We start from the raw sequence: 20,355 nt of genomic DNA on the forward strand, positions 1-20,355 counted from the left end.
TATTATTATCATTTTTTTAAAGAAATTATTATTTCATAGTTAACACGAAGAATGTTCGAATTGTATTTAAAAGAGCATTTTGTTAATCTTGTGTGCTTAAGAACAAAAATGATTTTTAAAAAAGATTACTTAAAAACATTTTCTTTTATAAATTGTAAATATAAAATATAAAATATATATATATATATATATATATATATATATATAATAATATATAATATATATATATAATATAAAATATAAATTGAAAATATAAAAAAATAAAGATATTTATCATAACAAATATAAAGTATAAAATAGTATTTATATTATCGACTGTTTTCATTGAAGAAGAAAACGTTTAAAATCGAATTGTTAAGTAATCTATATCTTTAAGTTCAAAATAGTTTACCACGTACACTATAAGTAGCATTAGTAAAATAATATAATGCAAAATTTAATATTTATAATACATATTATAACGCATTAATTATATTGGAGTATACACTAAAATTGCAGTAAATATGAGAGAAATTAATAAAAAAAGAAGAAGCACATATTTACTTGTCGAAAAGAAAATATCATGTAAACATTAACGTTACGGCAACAATAATAATAAAACGAAGAACCAAAGTTTATATTATGCAATTATGCAACAGCAAAATAAGAAAATTTCCTTTCAAAGAAAGTCGTTCGCCCCTCGTTCCTATTTCAGTAGAGCACCGACTTCTGAAACCATCGCCGACGTAATTCGTCGTCAGTTCATAATTGGTACTCGACTCTCTATCATATCAGTCTACATCCGTAAATGCCGAGGCTCTCACGAAGCATTGCATTCGTCACATAATGCGAACGTCTGCTCTGCAATGCACATACATACACACACGCCCCTAAATACAAAAGCTTACAAGGCCAACAATTCCTAGAGGATGACCCCAGAACATCTCTTGAGAAGAGACATAGAGCTATACTACATTCAATTAAGGACTCTAGATAGCATTTTCATTATTCACGCGCGTCTATCGCTTAGGAACTTTGAATATAATCACTTTAAGAATAAACTCCTTTAATTTTGATAGTATTTCTGATTTCTCTTAAACAAAAATAAAAGAAAGAAAAAAGAAAAAAAAAGAAGAGAAAAAAAAAACGGTAAACGTGTGATCGAGTGCTTCAGCACCAATATTATCATTATTATAAGATTTATTACTCTCGTATCGAATGAAGAATTATACTAGTATAAAATAATATATGATTTATATGACGTAATTTATAAAAATTATAATTAAACGCATAAAAATAAATTATATAATAGTTCTTACTTTATGAAGTCATGTCAACAATAACTTAAATCTAAAAAAAAAATTTGACTTGAAATAATCTATATTATAATTATAAATTAATATATTTAAAAAATTAATCTATAATGTGCTTATGCAGTAATTAAAAAAATTGCATTCACTTTCTATAAAAAACTCATATTTAATAACTGGAATGTTCTATTGTCCGTAATTTGATTAAAATTATTTCACAATACGATGCTTAGTACATACAATTGACGAGTTAGAATAAATTAAAATAATCTATATTAATATAAGTTTAATACGCACGCATTCAATATAAACTTTAATAAAACAATTTCAAGTTTTATGATATATTTATTATCATTAAACTAGTATAATATTATTATCTCAAATAATATAAAAAAAAAATAATATTAACAATTTAACACTAATTAGAGTAATGCAAGTGAACGAAAATTTATAAATCTGATTCGATGTATTGCGATAGCATTAATAAATATTTCGAAGAAAAATTGTATCAAAAGAAGAATTGAAAATTCATTAAAATAACTTTTCCAAAACATTACAATTTAATCATATCTTAATAAGATTATTGTTTTTCCAATAAAGAACATTAAAAATTTACTAATTCATAATTATAAAAAGCTTAAAAGAATAATTGTAATAATGAATTGCTTTCAAATAATGTTGCTTTTTTTTTTAATTTGAGGAATTTGAATTTTTTGAACTTGGAAAATTGAAAAAAAAAGTTTAAAAGTAGAGAAGAAAAATATAAAAATTTACGAAAGTAGGAAGAGATAGACAAGGACATTATGAAGGTTAGTAAGAGTCGATTTGCCTGTAGGTTATGTAACCGTAGAAGGCTGAGTTACTCGAGATATATTTGAATTTGATTTATCTTGATTTATCTTTTTGTTTAAAGCGATAAACATGCGTAAATATATGTAAACAAAAACAATCCGTTAAGATACATTAAATTTTTTTTTTCAATTTTATTTTATGAAGTATAACATGTTTTCATTTGATTGTTACTCAAACCATATTAATAAATAAAAATAATTATTGTAAACAGTTACTATATAATCATATGTTTAAACTATAGATTTTCACTATCATGCACACACACACACACACACACACACACACACACACACAATTACTTCTACTACTACTACTACTACTGTTTTATATATTGTAATAATAATTTATTGAGCAAATTTTTAAGAATTATATATTTCATATTATACGAGTAAATTTTTGTAAACTTTAAAAAATTAACATGGTAATAAATTATGTGTTTTATGATCTCTAATGGCATTAATTATGTATTATATGATAATATAATAATTTTTATTTTACAACATATTTTAAAGTGATTAAATTAGCGTGATTTTTTAATATTGTTCTTTGAATTTAATAATTTCTTATACCTCGCAGTTACTTGTCTACATTTCATCCACTAGTAATAATCTTAAAGTGAACTCATGCAGCAGATAAAGAAAAATATAATTATGCCGGGGAAATATTACAACGCATTGTTTTGTGCTTTTGCATCATGACATCTAATGTCGTCGTGATGTGTCTCTTAATAATTATGAACATTAAATATGACTTATGCAGCTTGTAAATACTTAGAAAATTTTATTAATATGAGGCCAATATCGTAACTTTTATTTATTTCTCGTAAGATTAAAGCAGCACAATGCAATCATCATAATACTAATAATCATAAATATATGACATATTGCATATGAAAACTTTATATTCTACTTTCCACTTTCTCCTTAGTTCTCTGGGCATCGAGCTGGAAAACAATGGTAAAGGTACGAACTGTAGATTTTTGCAAAATCATCTAATTGGAAATTTACGAGCGTTCGCTAATTTGCATAAATAAATACTATTTTAATAAAAATTTGTGGAGGAAGTGCGTCACACGGGGTTATGTGCGTGCAGAATACATGAAGCAATAAAAAAAGATGAAATAGAAGTGCGGAAGGGAAAAACGAATGTAGTTAAAAAGAAAATTCTTTCATTTTGAAGTATATAAAATTACGTTCAGTTTATTCTGAATAATTCATATCATTTTCCTAATATGAGAATCTATGAAAATCAGCTGGAGAATGAAAACCAACAAGCATTTTTTAATTTTAAAAATGAATTGCTTCATTTTCCTCGTGCCGAATAACTATTTGATTCTGTTCTGCAAATGCTTATCTAGATCTTTGAATTATCGTATTGCAAAATTATTTCAATAATTGAAATAATATATTATAAATATATCGTACCTCAAATTGAATGCTCAATTTTTATAATTACATTTCTAATCTTAAACGGAAATTTCTTAAAATCAAATAAAAAAATTCCATATAAATAATATGTAGTTTAATGGTAATTTCAAATAAAGCGAAAAGATTATAATTTATTTATTTATAAATACGCTAATCAAATGATATTTCAAATACATGATATGCAAAATAACTGCGCAACATGCCTTAAAATGGAAAAAAGCATCTCAGTCTTGAGCTCGATGAATTGTCGATTCTGCATAGACAGAGAGAGAGAGAGAGAGAGAGAGAGAGAGAGAGAGAGAGAGAGAGAGGGGGGGCACGTTCACGCACACGCTGTATCTATATCCGCAAAATAATCCGCGAATTGACGACCAGTAACACGTCATTACGCAAACGGCGTTTTGTTTCTGAAATGACTTCGGGGCTGCAGTTCTCACGGATGCGCTCGCGTGAACAGAACATTGTAACTGATCTTGTCCAACGGAAGTCGTTCCAAGTCACTGTCCTTGTTGCTGCATCGATGTTTACTCTTATTGGTCACATCGGAAAGTCATTGACCGTACAACTTATTTCTACGAATAATATTTTATAAAACTGTATTTCACTATGCAGCGCACAAATTGCTAAGAAGACCTATTTTATTTTTTATTTTTTATTTTGTAAATCATGAGGAATCCGGCTGTACAGAGATTCTTAGGGGTTCATAAAACTAAATTGATCTAATGAAATTTAATGTTTATAGTAATTAACAAAGAGCATGAATACTGAATAAGGTATTAAAACTTATTAAAATCCATGATTTCCTTAAACTAATCAATACACTTTTCTACATCAATCTACTATTAGTATTCTCTTCGTATAAATTTTACAAATATTAAAGCGTTATCTATGATAAATAATAATTATAAATAAATAGACATTATAAATAAACAGAATAAAGTGCACTTTTATGAATAGTGCAGAAAGAAGTAGAGTTGTTGAATTATGTATTGAAGGGAAATGAAACATACGATTATTCATAGGGTATGATGATTCTATTATAAGAATATCATCACAAACTTTCTAATACGTTTATAATCATAAAGAAAAATGAATTAGTTTTTATTATGAGAGTACAAAAATAGAAAAATAATTATGATATTTAAATTTATCACATTTTTTCAGGCATTTATAATTACATACATATGCAAAATCACTTTTATGTTAACTTTGTATGCGTACGTGTTCCTTTAATAATATAACATATTCGCAATAGAAAGAAACTGAAAGACAAAAAATAGCACATGAATTAATCAAATAAATTTATTGCGAAAGAATTACTATTATAAAAATCTTATAACAATAATATGTCGAAATAAATACTCAACTTTTCCAAAGGCATAGTTGATTCATACATAATTTATCATTTATAATTTATACATCATATGCTGTAGAAATTGTCTAATAGTAAGTTATAATACGTCATATAGAAATATAAAAAGAATCTATCATACACCGTTAGAAGATATACAAACAAGTTTATTTCTTCAATTATATAATTCAAAAAATTTTTTATATACTAAAAAAAAAAGTACAGTAATTTAAATTTCTAATTAATATATCCTTGAAAAAAAAAAATTAGAGTCATTAGGACAAATTATAATTAATAAGTTTAATTTAGCAAAATATTTAAAATAATATGATTTTCTGCATTTCTATATATAAGCACAATAAAAAAAAAATATCGTTAATTGAATATATTTTCTACGCGCACAAAGTATTTTCATTTGCCATAAAGTATGCTCCTCGATAAAATCCTGATGTTAATAAAGCAATTAAAGGAGATAATCAATTTACCAATGAATAACGTGGGTTGCCATGGGTCTGGGACTTTTTTTTTTTTTTTTTTTTTTTTTTTTTTTTTTTTTAATGTCGATTCATAATTAACAGTAATAAATTTCCAAAATTGAAATAAAAAATGAGCCTACAGTGAATAAAAAGATACTTCAGGAAATAGCTTAAAGTCATGAAACACTACATAATAACAAAAAACCTGTTGCGGATGGATAAATGATTATATATTCAAATAAAGAAGTTAAACAAAAGAAAAAATGTTATTCCTCAATGAAACCATTAACCATATATATATATATATATATAAGTATTTGATAAGAAAAAGATCTTAATCTGAATTTATAACAAAATTACACTGTCACATAGATTATTTACTGTAATGAGTTAATATTTTTATATTTATCGTAACATTTTATAGATAAAACATTCCGTTAAAATATTATTAGTCATATTTTATTATGTTCAAAGTCTTTAAAAGAAATAATCATTATATTAAGAAATTATTATACACACTCAAAGGCATATTCAACTATTCATTCTAAGAATCATCGCTGTATTTAATAAATCAAATAATTTTTTTAATAAATAAATATTATCATTTTAACAAATCGTTTATATACATAGCTTTAAGTATATATTTTTGTGACGAAATTTCATTACAAAATATTTTTTTTACGATTAAAAATTTATAATAGTAACTGTTACTTAATAATATTTACCCATGATTATTAAATGCAAACGACACTTTTAAAAATAAATTTTTATTTCGTACAGTATAATTATAAATCAAAATGAATTTTTATAATATTTTAAATTATTTTATGTAAACTAGACTTTGAAAGTACTGCAATGTAAAATGATACATGAACATTATAAAATAGAATAAAAATTGAGTAAAAACGTATATTCATTTAATTGTAATTACAAAAATTACAAGTATGATAATAATAATGAAAAAAAGAAAAAAAAAGAAATTGTTTGTAGCAAAGTTATTAATATACTTCCTTTATGAATTAAAAGAAAATTCCTCTTAATGTTTAAACAATTACCGTAATGATCAAGCAAGAATAGGAGAGAAGTAGTTTTAATACGATTATGAAACACTTTCAATTGAAAAAATTTCCGATTATTTGTGTCATTAAATTTGTAGTGATATATATATATATATATATATATATATGTATCGTGAAAGTATATTACTCAACAAAACATATAAGCAAATGAAAATATTTAATAAAATGGGAAGAAAAAAATTAAAAACTAATTTTCTTTAAAAAAAAAAAAAAAAAAAAAAAAAAAAAAAATCCATTTGATCCTTATCGTCGACCACTTCGTCTTAATCTCGATCCCCTCTCGACTTCTCGTTTCAGTACAAGACTCACGTTTTCATTTCATTTTCCTGGCACGAGCCAAACCAGGACTCCTCTTACCCTCTTCGCGAGTTTATGCCAACATATACACACACTCGCGCGCGTGCCTCAGCATGCATGTGTGCGGTTACGCGCATGCGTACGCATTATTTCTATCCTATACGTATACATTTAGGAGAGTAAAGAACGGAAGAACCCATCCTACAGGACATCGGTCGACAGCATCGTGTCAGAATCTCTCTAACTCACTTGCGCGCACGCACGCACGCACGCACGCACGCACGCACGCACGCACGCGCACATAAGTAAAAACGCCACGGAGAAATTGAGGGAGAAAACGGGAGGGCGAAGGAGCGGTAAGTGGGCAATATAGCGGTAGGGTTGACTTGCAGAGGGTGCGAGGGCTGGAGAACTAGCGAGTGAGACGAAGAGGGTGTGAAGGAGATAGCGATAACGACGGCTCGGTCGGCTGGAAGGGAGAGGGGTAAAAAGCGGTGGCGGTGGCGGTGGCGGTGGCGGTGGCGTGGCGGTGGCGGTGGCGGTAACGCGAGCAGAAGCCGGCATAGCAACAGACCCTGATCGCTGTGCTCTGAAACGAACTGACTGCTTGCTGCTACGACTATACATGTATATACAAGGAGGAAGAGAGCTCTCTATACGTCGTCGCCGCCGCCGTTACTGTTTCTATTGCTGTTGCTGCTAGCGAGCGCCATGCCATGCCGGTCCCTGAGAAAACGCGCGCACTGCCCAGCCCGCGTGTTCCGAGCAAAAAGACCCAGGCGAGGCAAAGACCCGCGGCTCGTCGATCTTTGGTCCATTTCTGGCCTTCCTTGTTCCACTTTGCGCTAGCGCAGACTCGTAGCAGACTGCTTTTCGAAGGGTCTACGATGCCGAAGGACTACTCCGTGGCTACTGAGCCGATCTTTTTCACGTGGTCGAGTTTTGTTTATGCGGACTCGCGGTGATGTGCCACGTACGAATACAAGTACTTACTACGCTCACTCGAGATGTGCATTGTCGAACTTTTAACGACTCGTCGATTAATCTACGATAGCTGTCGTCGACCTTGCTCATTGTAAATAAAATATCATGCCTTGTTCAAGTACAAGCGAGCCTACTCAATTTACGTAATTCTCCATCGACAATGTAAAATCAACATTCTTTTATTCGACGATTTGATTAAAAAATGTAATTTTTTTTTCAATAAAATTTCAACAAAATTTCAACAAAATTTCAACAAAATTTCAACAATGTCGACACTTGCGAATATTATTTACATTGCATACACGACGGGACAGTGGGGATCAACCTAATTTGATGTTTTCTAGAGAAACTATTATTTTAAGAATACGATATTACATTTGACTAAAAATAAATGTATTTAACTATGCATTTTAACGGACATAAAGCGCTTTTTATATTGGAATTTATTATTAAATGTAATATTTCAGTAAATCAAAATGGCGCACCCCCACGCAAGAAGAGGTCAATGTGCTCAGACGAAATTCACAAAATTCGAAATTATCAATTTTTCAAAATTTACCTTCGCATATTACTTATTCTAAAAGTTCGTTTTAATGACAAAATTACGACAAGCGTTTCTTCTTATTTATTTATTTATTATAGTTTTCTCTATTGGAAACTGTCACTACTCAATAGTTTAAATTTGTTCAAAATTTTATATTTATTAAGAACGTTTATGTGTGCATATACTATATATATATATATCACATGAATTGCATAAAGTGTGATGAGATTTTTATTTTTCAACTAGTCAAATTGATTTAGTTTCGTACTAAGTACATCATAAGTATGTGGTATCATATGACGGTCGTAAATCAAATGCTTTAAATAGTACGATTTCAATTTGGGGCTTAATATTAAAAATTACATAGGTGATTTATACGAATGGAAATATATTGATAAACTGTCCGTTATCTGTTGGAATTTCAATGCCAGATAATAATCACAAGAATTTAGTAAAGAATAGAGTTTGTCTTCTTTATTCTAAACGGAACTTAATCAATTCAATAAAATTTCATATAAAATGCATATATTTTATTACATACGCATAATCTCAATTGTCGAAATTTAATTTAAATTTTGTATGGTCTAGTAGTGAAGTTATTTTTAAAAAATTCGTATAAACAAATTCCTTCGGCTTACGTAATATGCTGGACCAAGCATGGAGCGAAGATTGAAAAAAAATGCAAAAGAATAAGAAGTCGAAGACGAAGTAAAAAAGTCTTCCTCCCACAAAGAAAAAGGATGAAGAAGGAGTATGGTATGGAGTTTGGCGAGGGGTGGGGTAAGGGGCACATTGAGACAGAGAGAAAGCGCGCGGTGGGTGGGGTGTGTTGAGGTGGGTTGGGGTGGTGGCAGAGTAGGGAAGGGGAGGGGGGGCTGTGAGAAATCGCAATGTGGCGCGAGAGTGAGAGCGGAGTAGAGATGGACGCGCGCCTGCTCTTGCTCCCTTGCTCGCGAAGAATATCGCGTATTGATCGCGTCGAGGTCGTGCGCACGGGGGTGGAGCAGCAAACGACTCTAGCCTCTACTGACTGCCTGCCCGCTTGCTTTTGCAGCTTCTTGCGCTCCCCAAGCGAACGTTCGCTCCCTGCGATGGAAATATGGTGAGAGATACGAGAGACACGGAAAGAGAGAGAGAGAGAGAGAGAGAGAGAGAGAGAGAGAGAGAGAGAGAGAGAGAGCAGGAGACAGAGAGAGAAAGAGAGCACGAAGCGCCAGATAAACGAGGGACTAGGAGCTAGTGAGAAAGGTGCAAGCGAATGAAGGAAAGAAAGAAAGAAAGAAAGAAAGGAACGTGCAATAGTTGGAAGTAAGAGAGGGTGGAACGGGGGAAGAGACAGAGAAGGAAGAGAAACAGTCGATACAGGAGAAATTGTTAACAAGATTGTTTGGACACCGCACCTAGTATTGTTTGTTCCACCTTTTTTGTAATTGCGAGAATCCATACGAGAACACGACAATGACTATACAAGGCTTCCGTAATTTTTACTTTAATTATATTATTTTTTCTTTTTAATTTGCTCAATTTTGGTATGCTTGAAGGTTATATTCCAAAGTCACGTGGTATATTTATGATGGCGTTTCGTGGATACGACTTTAGATAAATACGTAGACAAGAGTTGGGAGAACTCAGGGACGTCGATTATTGTCAGCTTTGTTAAGAACAAAATTTTCTTATTAAACAGTGAAAACGCCAATTGATAATGAATCCTATAACATTTCAATTTAGGACTACTGTAAGAATATTAATTATAGTAAGTGGACGCCTCTTTCTATTTAAATTTCGCTGCTAAATTACATTCTTTTTTTTCTTTTTTTTTAAAATCTTCATCAATACATTGTCTCATATTCATACAATATTTATAAATATAAAATTATTATTTGTTATAACTAGCTCACAATATACTTGCAAATATTTTATATTCGATAATAGATTTTACTTCTTTTTTAAAGTATATTTAAATAATCTATCATAAAATTGATAGAAGAATGATAAAATCGTATAAAAAAATTCTCTAATAATATCCAAATCTCGTGAATTAAATAGTAAAATATATATAATTAAAAAATTAAGACATACTTTCATTTAGTCTGCAATCTATTTGAATCAACTGATTTTCCATCTCTATTCTTATTGTTTGAAAAAAACAAATTTACTTTCATGCTTGTATTGTTGAGTTAAAAAATTTCATTATATCGAAGAGCATTGAACAAAATGTCTCAAATTTATTGAAATAAACTGCATTATTCAATTATTCTAACAAAACGAAAATTTGTTAAATTGCAGTAGCTCTCGTTATTTACAAACTTTACTTTCTATTACTAAATTTTTAAAGATCCAATATTTAGGATTCAACGGGAATGATGTACTATTAAAAAAAGAATTGAAAGCAAATACAACACACAACCTGTTGAATGTCTTAACTTAATCGTTAACTTATTACATTTAATTTTAATACCCTTATTTTCAATATGCGCGTATTAAAATTACTCTATTAAAAAAAAAAGAAAAAAAAGCCTAAATATCTTATATTAGTTAAAACTTAAAATATTTTTAATTAAGGAGCAATTGCTGGCGTTACATTATCTATAGTGTTTATCAAATAAAAAATAAAAAATAAAAAAAAAAAAAAAAAAAAAAATTAAAATCGCTCGAGTGCATCGCTCGAGTGCATAAAAAAATGTCAGAATTAAATTTAATTAGTAAATGTTTGCAAGAAATAGTGAAGTACTGGTCCAAATAAAAAAAATGTCAGAATTAAATTTAATTAGTAAATGTTTGCAAGAAATAGTGAAGTACTGGTCCAAATATTGGTTTGACGAAGTGGATTTTAATTAAATGACTATTTTTTCATAGAAATTTTTTTTAACGAAGTGTAAATAATTAATTATTTATATTATAGAAAAAAAAACCAATGAATGGATGTCAAGTTTGTTTAATAAAAATTATACAACTAATGAGTTTGCAATTAGACATAATAATAATAATCTGATAAAACAGCTTGGCAAATAAAATATGTCCAACAGTTTATTTTAAGATATTATCTCTTCGACATTTTACAGATATTATAATATTTTCATCAATTAAAAAAAAAAACTTTTCTAATTCCCCGACTCTCGGCTTGCGTTAAATTAGCCGTAAGAATGCAGTATAAAATAGGTGTACGGAATAAGAAATTGATGCTTGATGAAAATTGCAAAATACAAGGAAACAGTTACACGGCAATGACTAGCCGCTGAAAAATGCCTGGCCAGAGTCTCGCAAAATCTACACGTATCAGGATGCCAGTACAGTTTGGAACGACAGTGGCTTAACCCGTCGTGCAGAAGCACGAGGCATACAGCATAGAAAAAAAAAGAAAAAAAGAAAAAAAAAGAAAAAAAAATAATCCGCACGCATGTATGCCTGTTCTTAGTCGCTTCGCGACACAATTTTAACGAAGCGCGTCAAATGTGATTTTATACGAGAATCATACGGAAAAGGCGAGTCGTGAAAATCACAAGCAACTAAATACTCGTGTTTACACCATCACGCCCCCCCCCCACCCCACCCAACCCAACTCATATATACATATAACGGTATAATATTGAAAAGCATCTCTATTTAAATTAATTTCATTTTCTTCTTTCTCAACATAAATATCATTAAAAATTATTACACCTCAATTATGCCAATCTTTTTTTCATAATATTCATCAATTTATTTTCATAAAGATATTTGTATTACATATAAATAGGAGATTAAAAATATATTCTCATAAATTATACCGTTTATGAAAAAACGAACGATTATTCCTGACTATGAGCCCTCAAAGGTACTGAAAGCAATTTCAAATTTTTGAGTTTGCCAATAAAAAATAGTATTAATCATTTGAAATTTGATAGATTTAAAATATTTCAACTAAAGAAATTGAGTATGAATTTATCAGCAGAAAAATAGTTTTAGGTTCCTCGTAGGTTTGACAATCAAAAGATTTTAAGCTTTTATCGTTTAAAAACTATAAATGTATAAATACAATCCCACATTATAAAGAAAAATGTAGTTGTATAATTAAAAATTCTATTTCTAAATTATTAATTTATAACAATATTGTTTTTATCAACTAAAAAAGTATATTAATTGATTAGTAACATGACATTATTTTTAGAAATGTAATAAAAATTATCAAACATTTTTCAACATTATCATAGTGTCGAAAATCTTATCTAATCATTTATTTATAATTAGAAATAAAAAACTTAAACACTTGATTTATTATAAATACTATTACTGAATACATCAAAGTAATTTTTATACAAAAATTATTTTATCCTTTCTAGATGATAAATCGTATATTTCCTTTTTTCGTGGCTGATAAGAAAACTTTGTAGTTAACAGAAAAAGAATAATCGACGTTCGTGAATTCTTCGAACTAGCGATTTGAAAATATTTTTTTTCAAATACAATAATCCTCAAGTCGAATTTATTAAATTGTAATAAATAGTAATGTACAGATAAAAGTCTTTACAATAAATCAATTGTCATGTGCAATTATTTTAATCTTTCTTTCAATGCGTAGTAGTATAATAGCTCCTGTGTATCCGCATGAGAATTCAAGAATACAAGCGTAAACGAGAAGCATAAAAAGAAGGGTTGCCATGCTACAACAAGAGAACAAGGAGAAAGAAGACAAAGAAAAAGAGTAGTCAAACGTCAAAAAAACGAACGAAATTCAATCTCAAATTTTCAATAAAATAACTAACCATCACTTCTCTAGTATGTACAATTCGAAATAGGCCGAAGGACAGTTAATTTACTTTTCAATCGAACAATATGAAGTGAACAAGGTATACGTGCATTTGCTTGCATTAAATGAAAGTGGAGACAAGACTTCACTAAAACGGCAGTGTATTGTTTTAATTTCTCTGATTCATCCTACATGACACGCGCTCTGTCGATAAATAAAAAATTATAATATTAATAATACAGAGAGAGAGAGAGAGAGAGAGAGAGAGAGAGAGAGAGAGACAGACAGACAGACAGACAGAGAAAATTTTAAAAGTACTTGAAATCACGCTTATCTTCAATCACTATATAGATGGCGATTGGAATTATTATTTTAATTATTAAAAGTTCCATGATCGTACGTTTATTTTATAATCTTAGTTAACAATTAAGTTATAATGAATTTATGCAAAATATGAGACATTTTAAAAATTATTAAAATAAAACATAGAACTTTTGGATTTTGACAAATTTTTTTTTCAAAACAACGTCGTTACTTTTAACATGAAATTTTATATTTTTCCAAGAAAACTAAAGTAACATTCTTTAATCCTTGTATTAAATAAATAAGTATCTCCCCCATATCAATAAGTATGTCAAAACTTAGGTATGATTATAGTTGTATTGAATGCAATTGGAAGCCCAATTTTTGTGATTGAAATTTTAATTATATACTGTATCGGATGTATTTATTAATAAAATTAATAATATAGTATCTTTGATATAAAATAATTTTCATCCTTTTGTAAATTCTGATAGATAAAATTTGAAAGAATTTTATTATTTTAATATTTTTTAGTTTATTTCTTATTTTCATATTTTGTGTTTTTATTTATTAATATAAATCATGTTATTGATATGTCGATACAAAAATTTTATAGGTCGTAAATAACTTTATTATTGGTTATATACAGTATTGACTATATACATATGTGTGTATATATATATATATATATATATATATATATATATATATATATAATGTGGATTTACTATTTTGAACACAGTAATGTATAAATCAATGGACTAGTAATAGGAAACTATAATATAACATACAGGATTCGTAATAAGGTAATTGATAGATATAATTGTACTGCCAAGATTTCCAAGAACATTGCACGAGAAACATTGTAGAGAAAATACGGAAGAACATAATAGATGAAATGAGTGAAATAAAAGACGGAAAGAGCTTTGATCATTCATTGTGGTGAACACATGTGACTGTTTTGATTAGCCGTTGTCATTGTACTTAAAATTATTTTCTTATTTTTTCACGTTTCTACAGCCGATGAATGCATTGCTAACCAAATGTCCAAGATACGCATATATAATGTGCTCGTGTATAGAGAATACATGTATTTATATTTTAATATGTGTGATAATTCATTAATTTATTCATCTAGCGATGCAATTATGTAGATATTTTGAAATTTCATTCATATTTTCATTTATTACGATTATGAATTCGTACATCAGGACAAGGACAATATACAACAAAAGTTTTATTTATTATTTTCATTAGTTGAATGTATATTATCAGCAAATATCATTTTCGTATATTCTATTAGAAATGCCTTATTCTTATGATTATGTTAAAAAATATATTATTGTCAAAACTTTATAAATTGAACTCGAGCTGTTTTTTTTTTTTTTTTTTTGAGGATACACAATCGAATAATTGTCAACATAAAAATATCAGTAATATTCAATTTTGCTTATCTTTATTGTATAAATTAAACAAGATAATATTTATTATTACAAAAAGCATATATTTGATTTTGTATAAGTTATAGTAGATTTTAATTTTTTAATAAATCTCTTTCAGCACATCAATATTCAAATCTTATATTTCAATACACATTATGCGACATTATACGAGAGATGTAACCAATAAATTAAAAATGATTAAATTGAATGTTGATATCCCATAGTATTTGTATATTACACAGGCAATAAGATTTCAGTAATCTAATTCTTACTATCTAAACTATAATGGAATCTACTATATACCATCTCTTCTTGCTAAGAAAGACTATCGGGAAATGTAATGTGGAGAAAATTAAAAATTAATGGAAATTAAGAAGAATATAAGCAACAATTCGGTTAATTTGAATATTAATTGATGGATAAAATTGATAGATTAGAAAATCGCAAATATATGTATGTATATAGTAGCGCAAGTCGAATGAGAGTTGAAAGAAAATGATGTTGAGTCGTAATAAACTGCTGCAAAGACATTTGAAAAGGCATTAAAACCACACCGTACCAGAATTAAACAAAAACCTTCTAATCCTTTTATCTAGAACTATGGCAGATTGAGTGATTCTTCATGGAGAGAAGGTGAAATGATGTAATAGCATCACTGGTAATACAATGAAGATTGGTATTTTAATGTTAGCGAATACTTTTTTCTTTATATGGAATAATTAAATCTAATTAAAATTAATTTCATTAATAATTAAACAAATTAAATATATTCGAATGAAAATACAACTGAATAAATATTATGTAATGTATTTGGAATTAGAATGTTTCTTAAGCAATGTAACTTGCGGCGTATTTGTGTAGCACAGAATTTACACACTGACTTCTAAATACTTATATTTTCTCTTATAATTTCGTTATTTAAACCATCATCGATATAAAACTATAAAATGAATTTTATTATTTAGTATTTACTTTACTAGAACTTTATTATTTACTTATTAAAAGAACGAATAACAGTGGTTTTGAAATAATATTCATTAAAGAATAAACACAAATTACCTTTTCATCATCACGAAGAAAATACTAAGATCTATTGGCATTTAACAATATCTTTTTTCCAATAAACAAAAAAAGTCTTATTAATAGGATTATGTAATTAGAGAATATTTACTTCCTAATAGCTTAAAAGTACATATTTCCCTATTAAACATTAGACTTTGACAATGTTGTATTTTTAGACACAAAAATTTTATGTAGAAAAAATTGCGGTAAAAGGTTTGTGACATCTGTAACTATATAATATTACAGATTTTTACATATAGATTATGCTATTGCTAATTTTGTTACCCTATTTTTAGCAATATCAATAGATATTGCGTATAAATGCTATTCAATGAAATATTAGCGTCCTCGTTAGGTAAATATAAAAATACGCTTATTTGATTCTCAAAATCCATGAGAACAAGTGAGAAGGAAAGGAAAAACAGAAGTAACCGAGGTTTATAACTTTTCGTTTGATCAAGAACGACATAAAGATAAAAGTATTGGATTGTTCGACGGGTCAACGTCTTTTCTATGCAGGGAGGAAGCTATCAACAGGGTGGACAACGTACAAGTTGTTCATGGAATGTCGTAGGTCAAAAATACACTACGACATGGTCGTGCTTACGAACCCGCGCATAGCGAGAATGTGACAGTCTTCAAATTGTCTAAGAGCGACTGGTCAGGCAGTGATCCAAGTAGTTTCATTTTCTTTTTTAATCTTCACTTTAAAAAGAAACAACAAGAGCGTATCGATGAGAATAACGGAATTGGGGGGGGGGGTCGCCGAAAAGATGAAAATTCACTTATAAATGCATACTAATGATCTAATAATTTAAAAATATGCAGCTAATGATCATATGATACGTATACTTATATATTTATATAACTTCCATTAATATAATATATCAATATTATTATAATTAGCATTTATAAGCATTTTGTTTCATTAATTAATATTTATAAAATTATTTGTATTTTATATAATGAAAAAATATAATTGATTAACAGAGACAAATTAATTAATTTTATCATTTTTACCAAAATTTATAATACAAGTCGATTAAACTTTCTATTAAATTATTAATGCCTATTTTACGTTAAAATCTTTTTAAATATTAAAATCCATGAATACTTTTGCACAATAATAGTCAAAGCTGTTTCATTTTTTTTTTATTATTATTATTATTATTATTATTATTATTATTGATGTATTATAATTCAATAGTATTTTAATTGTAAATATAAAAAATATAAAAATGACTTGCCCGTTTAGAAAAGCATTAGCAATCTAACGATTTCATTTTAATCTACATTTCACTTTTTATTTATTTTAATGGTATTATGGGAACAATCCTTTCTATTTTAATTTTTCTTTAAATTTGCACTTGTACACTCGTTATGCGTAAATGCGATTGTCTTTTATCACATAAGAAGTAGAATCTTACTGCTATTTGTGTCTCTTCATGAGACGATAGACAGCTAAGTATAGAAGAACGAATTTTTACCAGCGTTCAAAAATATACATCGCTCAGCGTATTTAAACTCTCTTTCACTCTCACTCTCGCTCTCATTCTCTCGCTCTCTCTCTCTCTCTCTCTCTTTCTCCCTCTTTCTCCCTCTCTAATTCACTCTTTTACTACGGCTACTTTGTTCTGCTTGTTTCTAGCATCCATTAATCTCTGTTTTACATTTTTTTTTTCCACATCAATTTTCTTATCAATACATTATATTTTTTCTATTCATCATATCTCTAAAATTTATGCGATAAGTAAATGTAACTTTACCAATTTCTAATTTATTAATTCAAAATTATAAAGGTTTTTTTTTAACATTCAATTTTATTTGTAAACAGTAGTTATAAAAAATTCAAATATATTTAATTATTGTTGATTTAAAAATATCTTTCCCTCCTTCCTTTTATTTTAAATGATTTATTTAATTCTAATTATTTATGTATATATTTAGAGAAACTAGCACATAAAATTTTTATTCTTATTGTAAATTTTTATACTAAATTGTATGGGTTAAAAAAACCTTTTTTTAAACAGTTAAAATAAATAGAAGATTTTTATAGAAGATAATTTTATATTTTATAATTTTACTTTATTTATATGTTAGACATTTGATTCTTGTACATCCATATATCAATTATAACTTCTTTTATAAAACTTTTCATAAGGTTTGAAGATTGTTGAAATGTCATCAAGAATTACAAGTTTTCGATATCTTTAAAAGATAAAAGGAAATTTTAAATATTATTGCAAGTTTTATAGTTTCGTTGGGTTTCTATTTGTAATTTTTAATAATTAATAATAACAAAGGCGGAAGAAAATGTTTAACTAATAAATATTAAGAAAACTACGACCTTTTCATGTAAATTTCTAAAAAAATTATAAAATGTTTTTTATACCTTTGATTAAATTTTTGCATTTGGTTTAGATGATCGATTTATAAGTGTTTAGTTTTAGTACATCAACCATGTTAATTAGATACATAGAACTATACCTATACGAAGCAGAATAAACGTAAGCTTATTTGCAGTTAAATATTTATTAATTATAGACATTATTCATCATGAGTAAAATTTTCTTGTAATAGAAATACAATTATAAATATGGATATCAATTTATTGTCGGTTGAAAATCCAACATTAAAATATTAAAGTAAGCAATGTAATCTCGTGATGCTAAAAGTGAAGCGACAGGTAAGACATATAATGCCGATAAGATGTACTTACGTTGCTGCTTATGCCTTGACTCCATAATCATCATTTGCTCGTGTTTATGCCACGCGGCGTCAGTTGTATCCGTCCCAGCAACAATGCCCCTGGCGCCAGCAGTCGGTGGCTGTACACCCACACGACCACTACTACCACCGCCGCCGCCGCCGCCCCCGCCACCCCCTCCACTGCCATACTCCATGCCCGTATACAGGGAGGCTCTGCCTGCCAAGGCAGTCCTCTGTGGCTCACAACGACATGGGGCCTCAAGTGCCCTCGCGTTTTACCCCCCTAACTTTTGATCTTCTTATCGTCTTTATCGTCGTCGTCGTCGTCGACGTCCCCGTCGCTGTTGTTGTGATTGTCGTCGTCGTTGTCGTCGTCGTCGTCGTCGTCGTCGCCGCCGTCGTCGTCACCGCCGTCGTTGTCGTCGTCGACTTCCTTTCCTCCCCTCCTCCTCCACCTCCTCCTCCTCCGCCTCCTCCTCCTCCTTCTCCTTTCTTTTTATACAAATTATTTCACCGGCGCGAGTTTTAATCCGTCGACTTCGTTATTGATCTCTACTCGGAGGAGCGGTAACAGTGGATCCTGACGTGGCCTCCCCGTAGCCCTGGCCAAGTCCTCTGCACCGGCCTCCTCGCCTCGGCTCCTTGCATACGAGGTAGCAGCTGATCCGATGTCGCCCGGCGCTTTTTTTTACTGTACGTCCTGCGCCCGAGCGCAGCCGACGTCAGCTGCAGTAGCTCCTCCGTTCTTTCGCCGTCCTTCCGTTATTTTATTTGGACTCAGCTTTTGGATTTTCTGGAACGTTCTTGAATTAGCTGTTGCAGTCTTAGTTGGGAAAGGTGCGTCATTCGTCGTGCCTATCCAGTTTATTTGTTGCGGCTAGGCGCTACTCATCGTGATTAACATCTGAAATTTAAATAAAGCATGAAATTAGTCCAATAATCATATAGCTCAAATGCAGGAGTAAATGATATTTCATAATTGCTGAAGGTATGAGCGAACCAAGTTAAGGAAATAGATTTCGTTGGGATTTTATAAAATATTTATATTGATAATAATTACATATGAACTTTTTGATATTTCAAAAAAAAAAAAAAAAAAAAAAAAAAAGGAAAAAAAAAAAGTGACAAATGTTTTAATACAAGTCGTATTTTAATAGCTTTTTAAATAATATATTTAATAAATTATATTAAATCAATTCATGTCTCTATCTAAATTGTACGGTCGTCGAGTAACGAATTTAAGCTATTGACTTTTACTAATAAGAAGTGAATCGATTTACAAAAATAATTTATCATACATGTAGGTGTAGTATTGAGTGCTCTTTTACTATACATAGATGACCTGCCATAATTGAAAAATAGTTGACATACCTGGAATATATCTTATAAATTATAAATCATCGCTTTTCCTACAAGTATATATATATATATATATATATTAACCGAATAATTAAGGGAATAATATAGCTGAAAATAATCTTAATACTCATTGCACGCATTATGCCTCCTCGTTGTCTTAAACCTTTTCTTAACATAATTTAAATTTTATCAAATCTTTTCAGACTTCACATTTTCCTATATTCTTTATTTCAAGAAAAGAATTATTACTCCTATTACTATTATTCTGTTTTATGTTGTTATTGTTAAATCAACGAAGTTTCAAAAGTATTCACACATTCAAGGTATATACTTATTTAATGAGCCTTAAATTTAAAATCATTTTATAATTTCATAATTGTAATATAGTGCTTAATGTATCATTGAAAAACTTTTATAAAATAATTGTAAAAGTCTATAAAGCTGTAACACTTCAT

At 29.0% G+C, this 20,355-nt stretch overlaps 1 protein-coding gene across 1 annotated transcript in view; it reads right to left on the reverse strand.

Moving 5' to 3' along the window:
* Positions 1 to 18,869, reverse strand: part of mnb (minibrain) — a 46,015-nt gene extending 27,146 nt beyond the window's left edge. The window contains exon 1 of the mRNA XM_011507319.1: positions 18,552 to 18,869. Within this exon, the coding sequence (XP_011505621.1) occupies positions 18,552 to 18,735 (184 nt within the window). The 5' untranslated portion in view covers positions 18,736 to 18,869. The remainder of the gene's footprint in view (positions 1 to 18,551) is intronic.
* Between the last annotated feature and the right edge of the window lie 1,486 nt (positions 18,870 to 20,355).

Source organism: Ceratosolen solmsi, unplaced genomic scaffold (genome assembly GCF_000503995.2).
Source record: "Ceratosolen solmsi marchali unplaced genomic scaffold, CerSol_1.0 scaffold6, whole genome shotgun sequence".
Taxonomy (NCBI): Eukaryota; Metazoa; Arthropoda; class Insecta; order Hymenoptera; family Agaonidae; genus Ceratosolen; species Ceratosolen solmsi.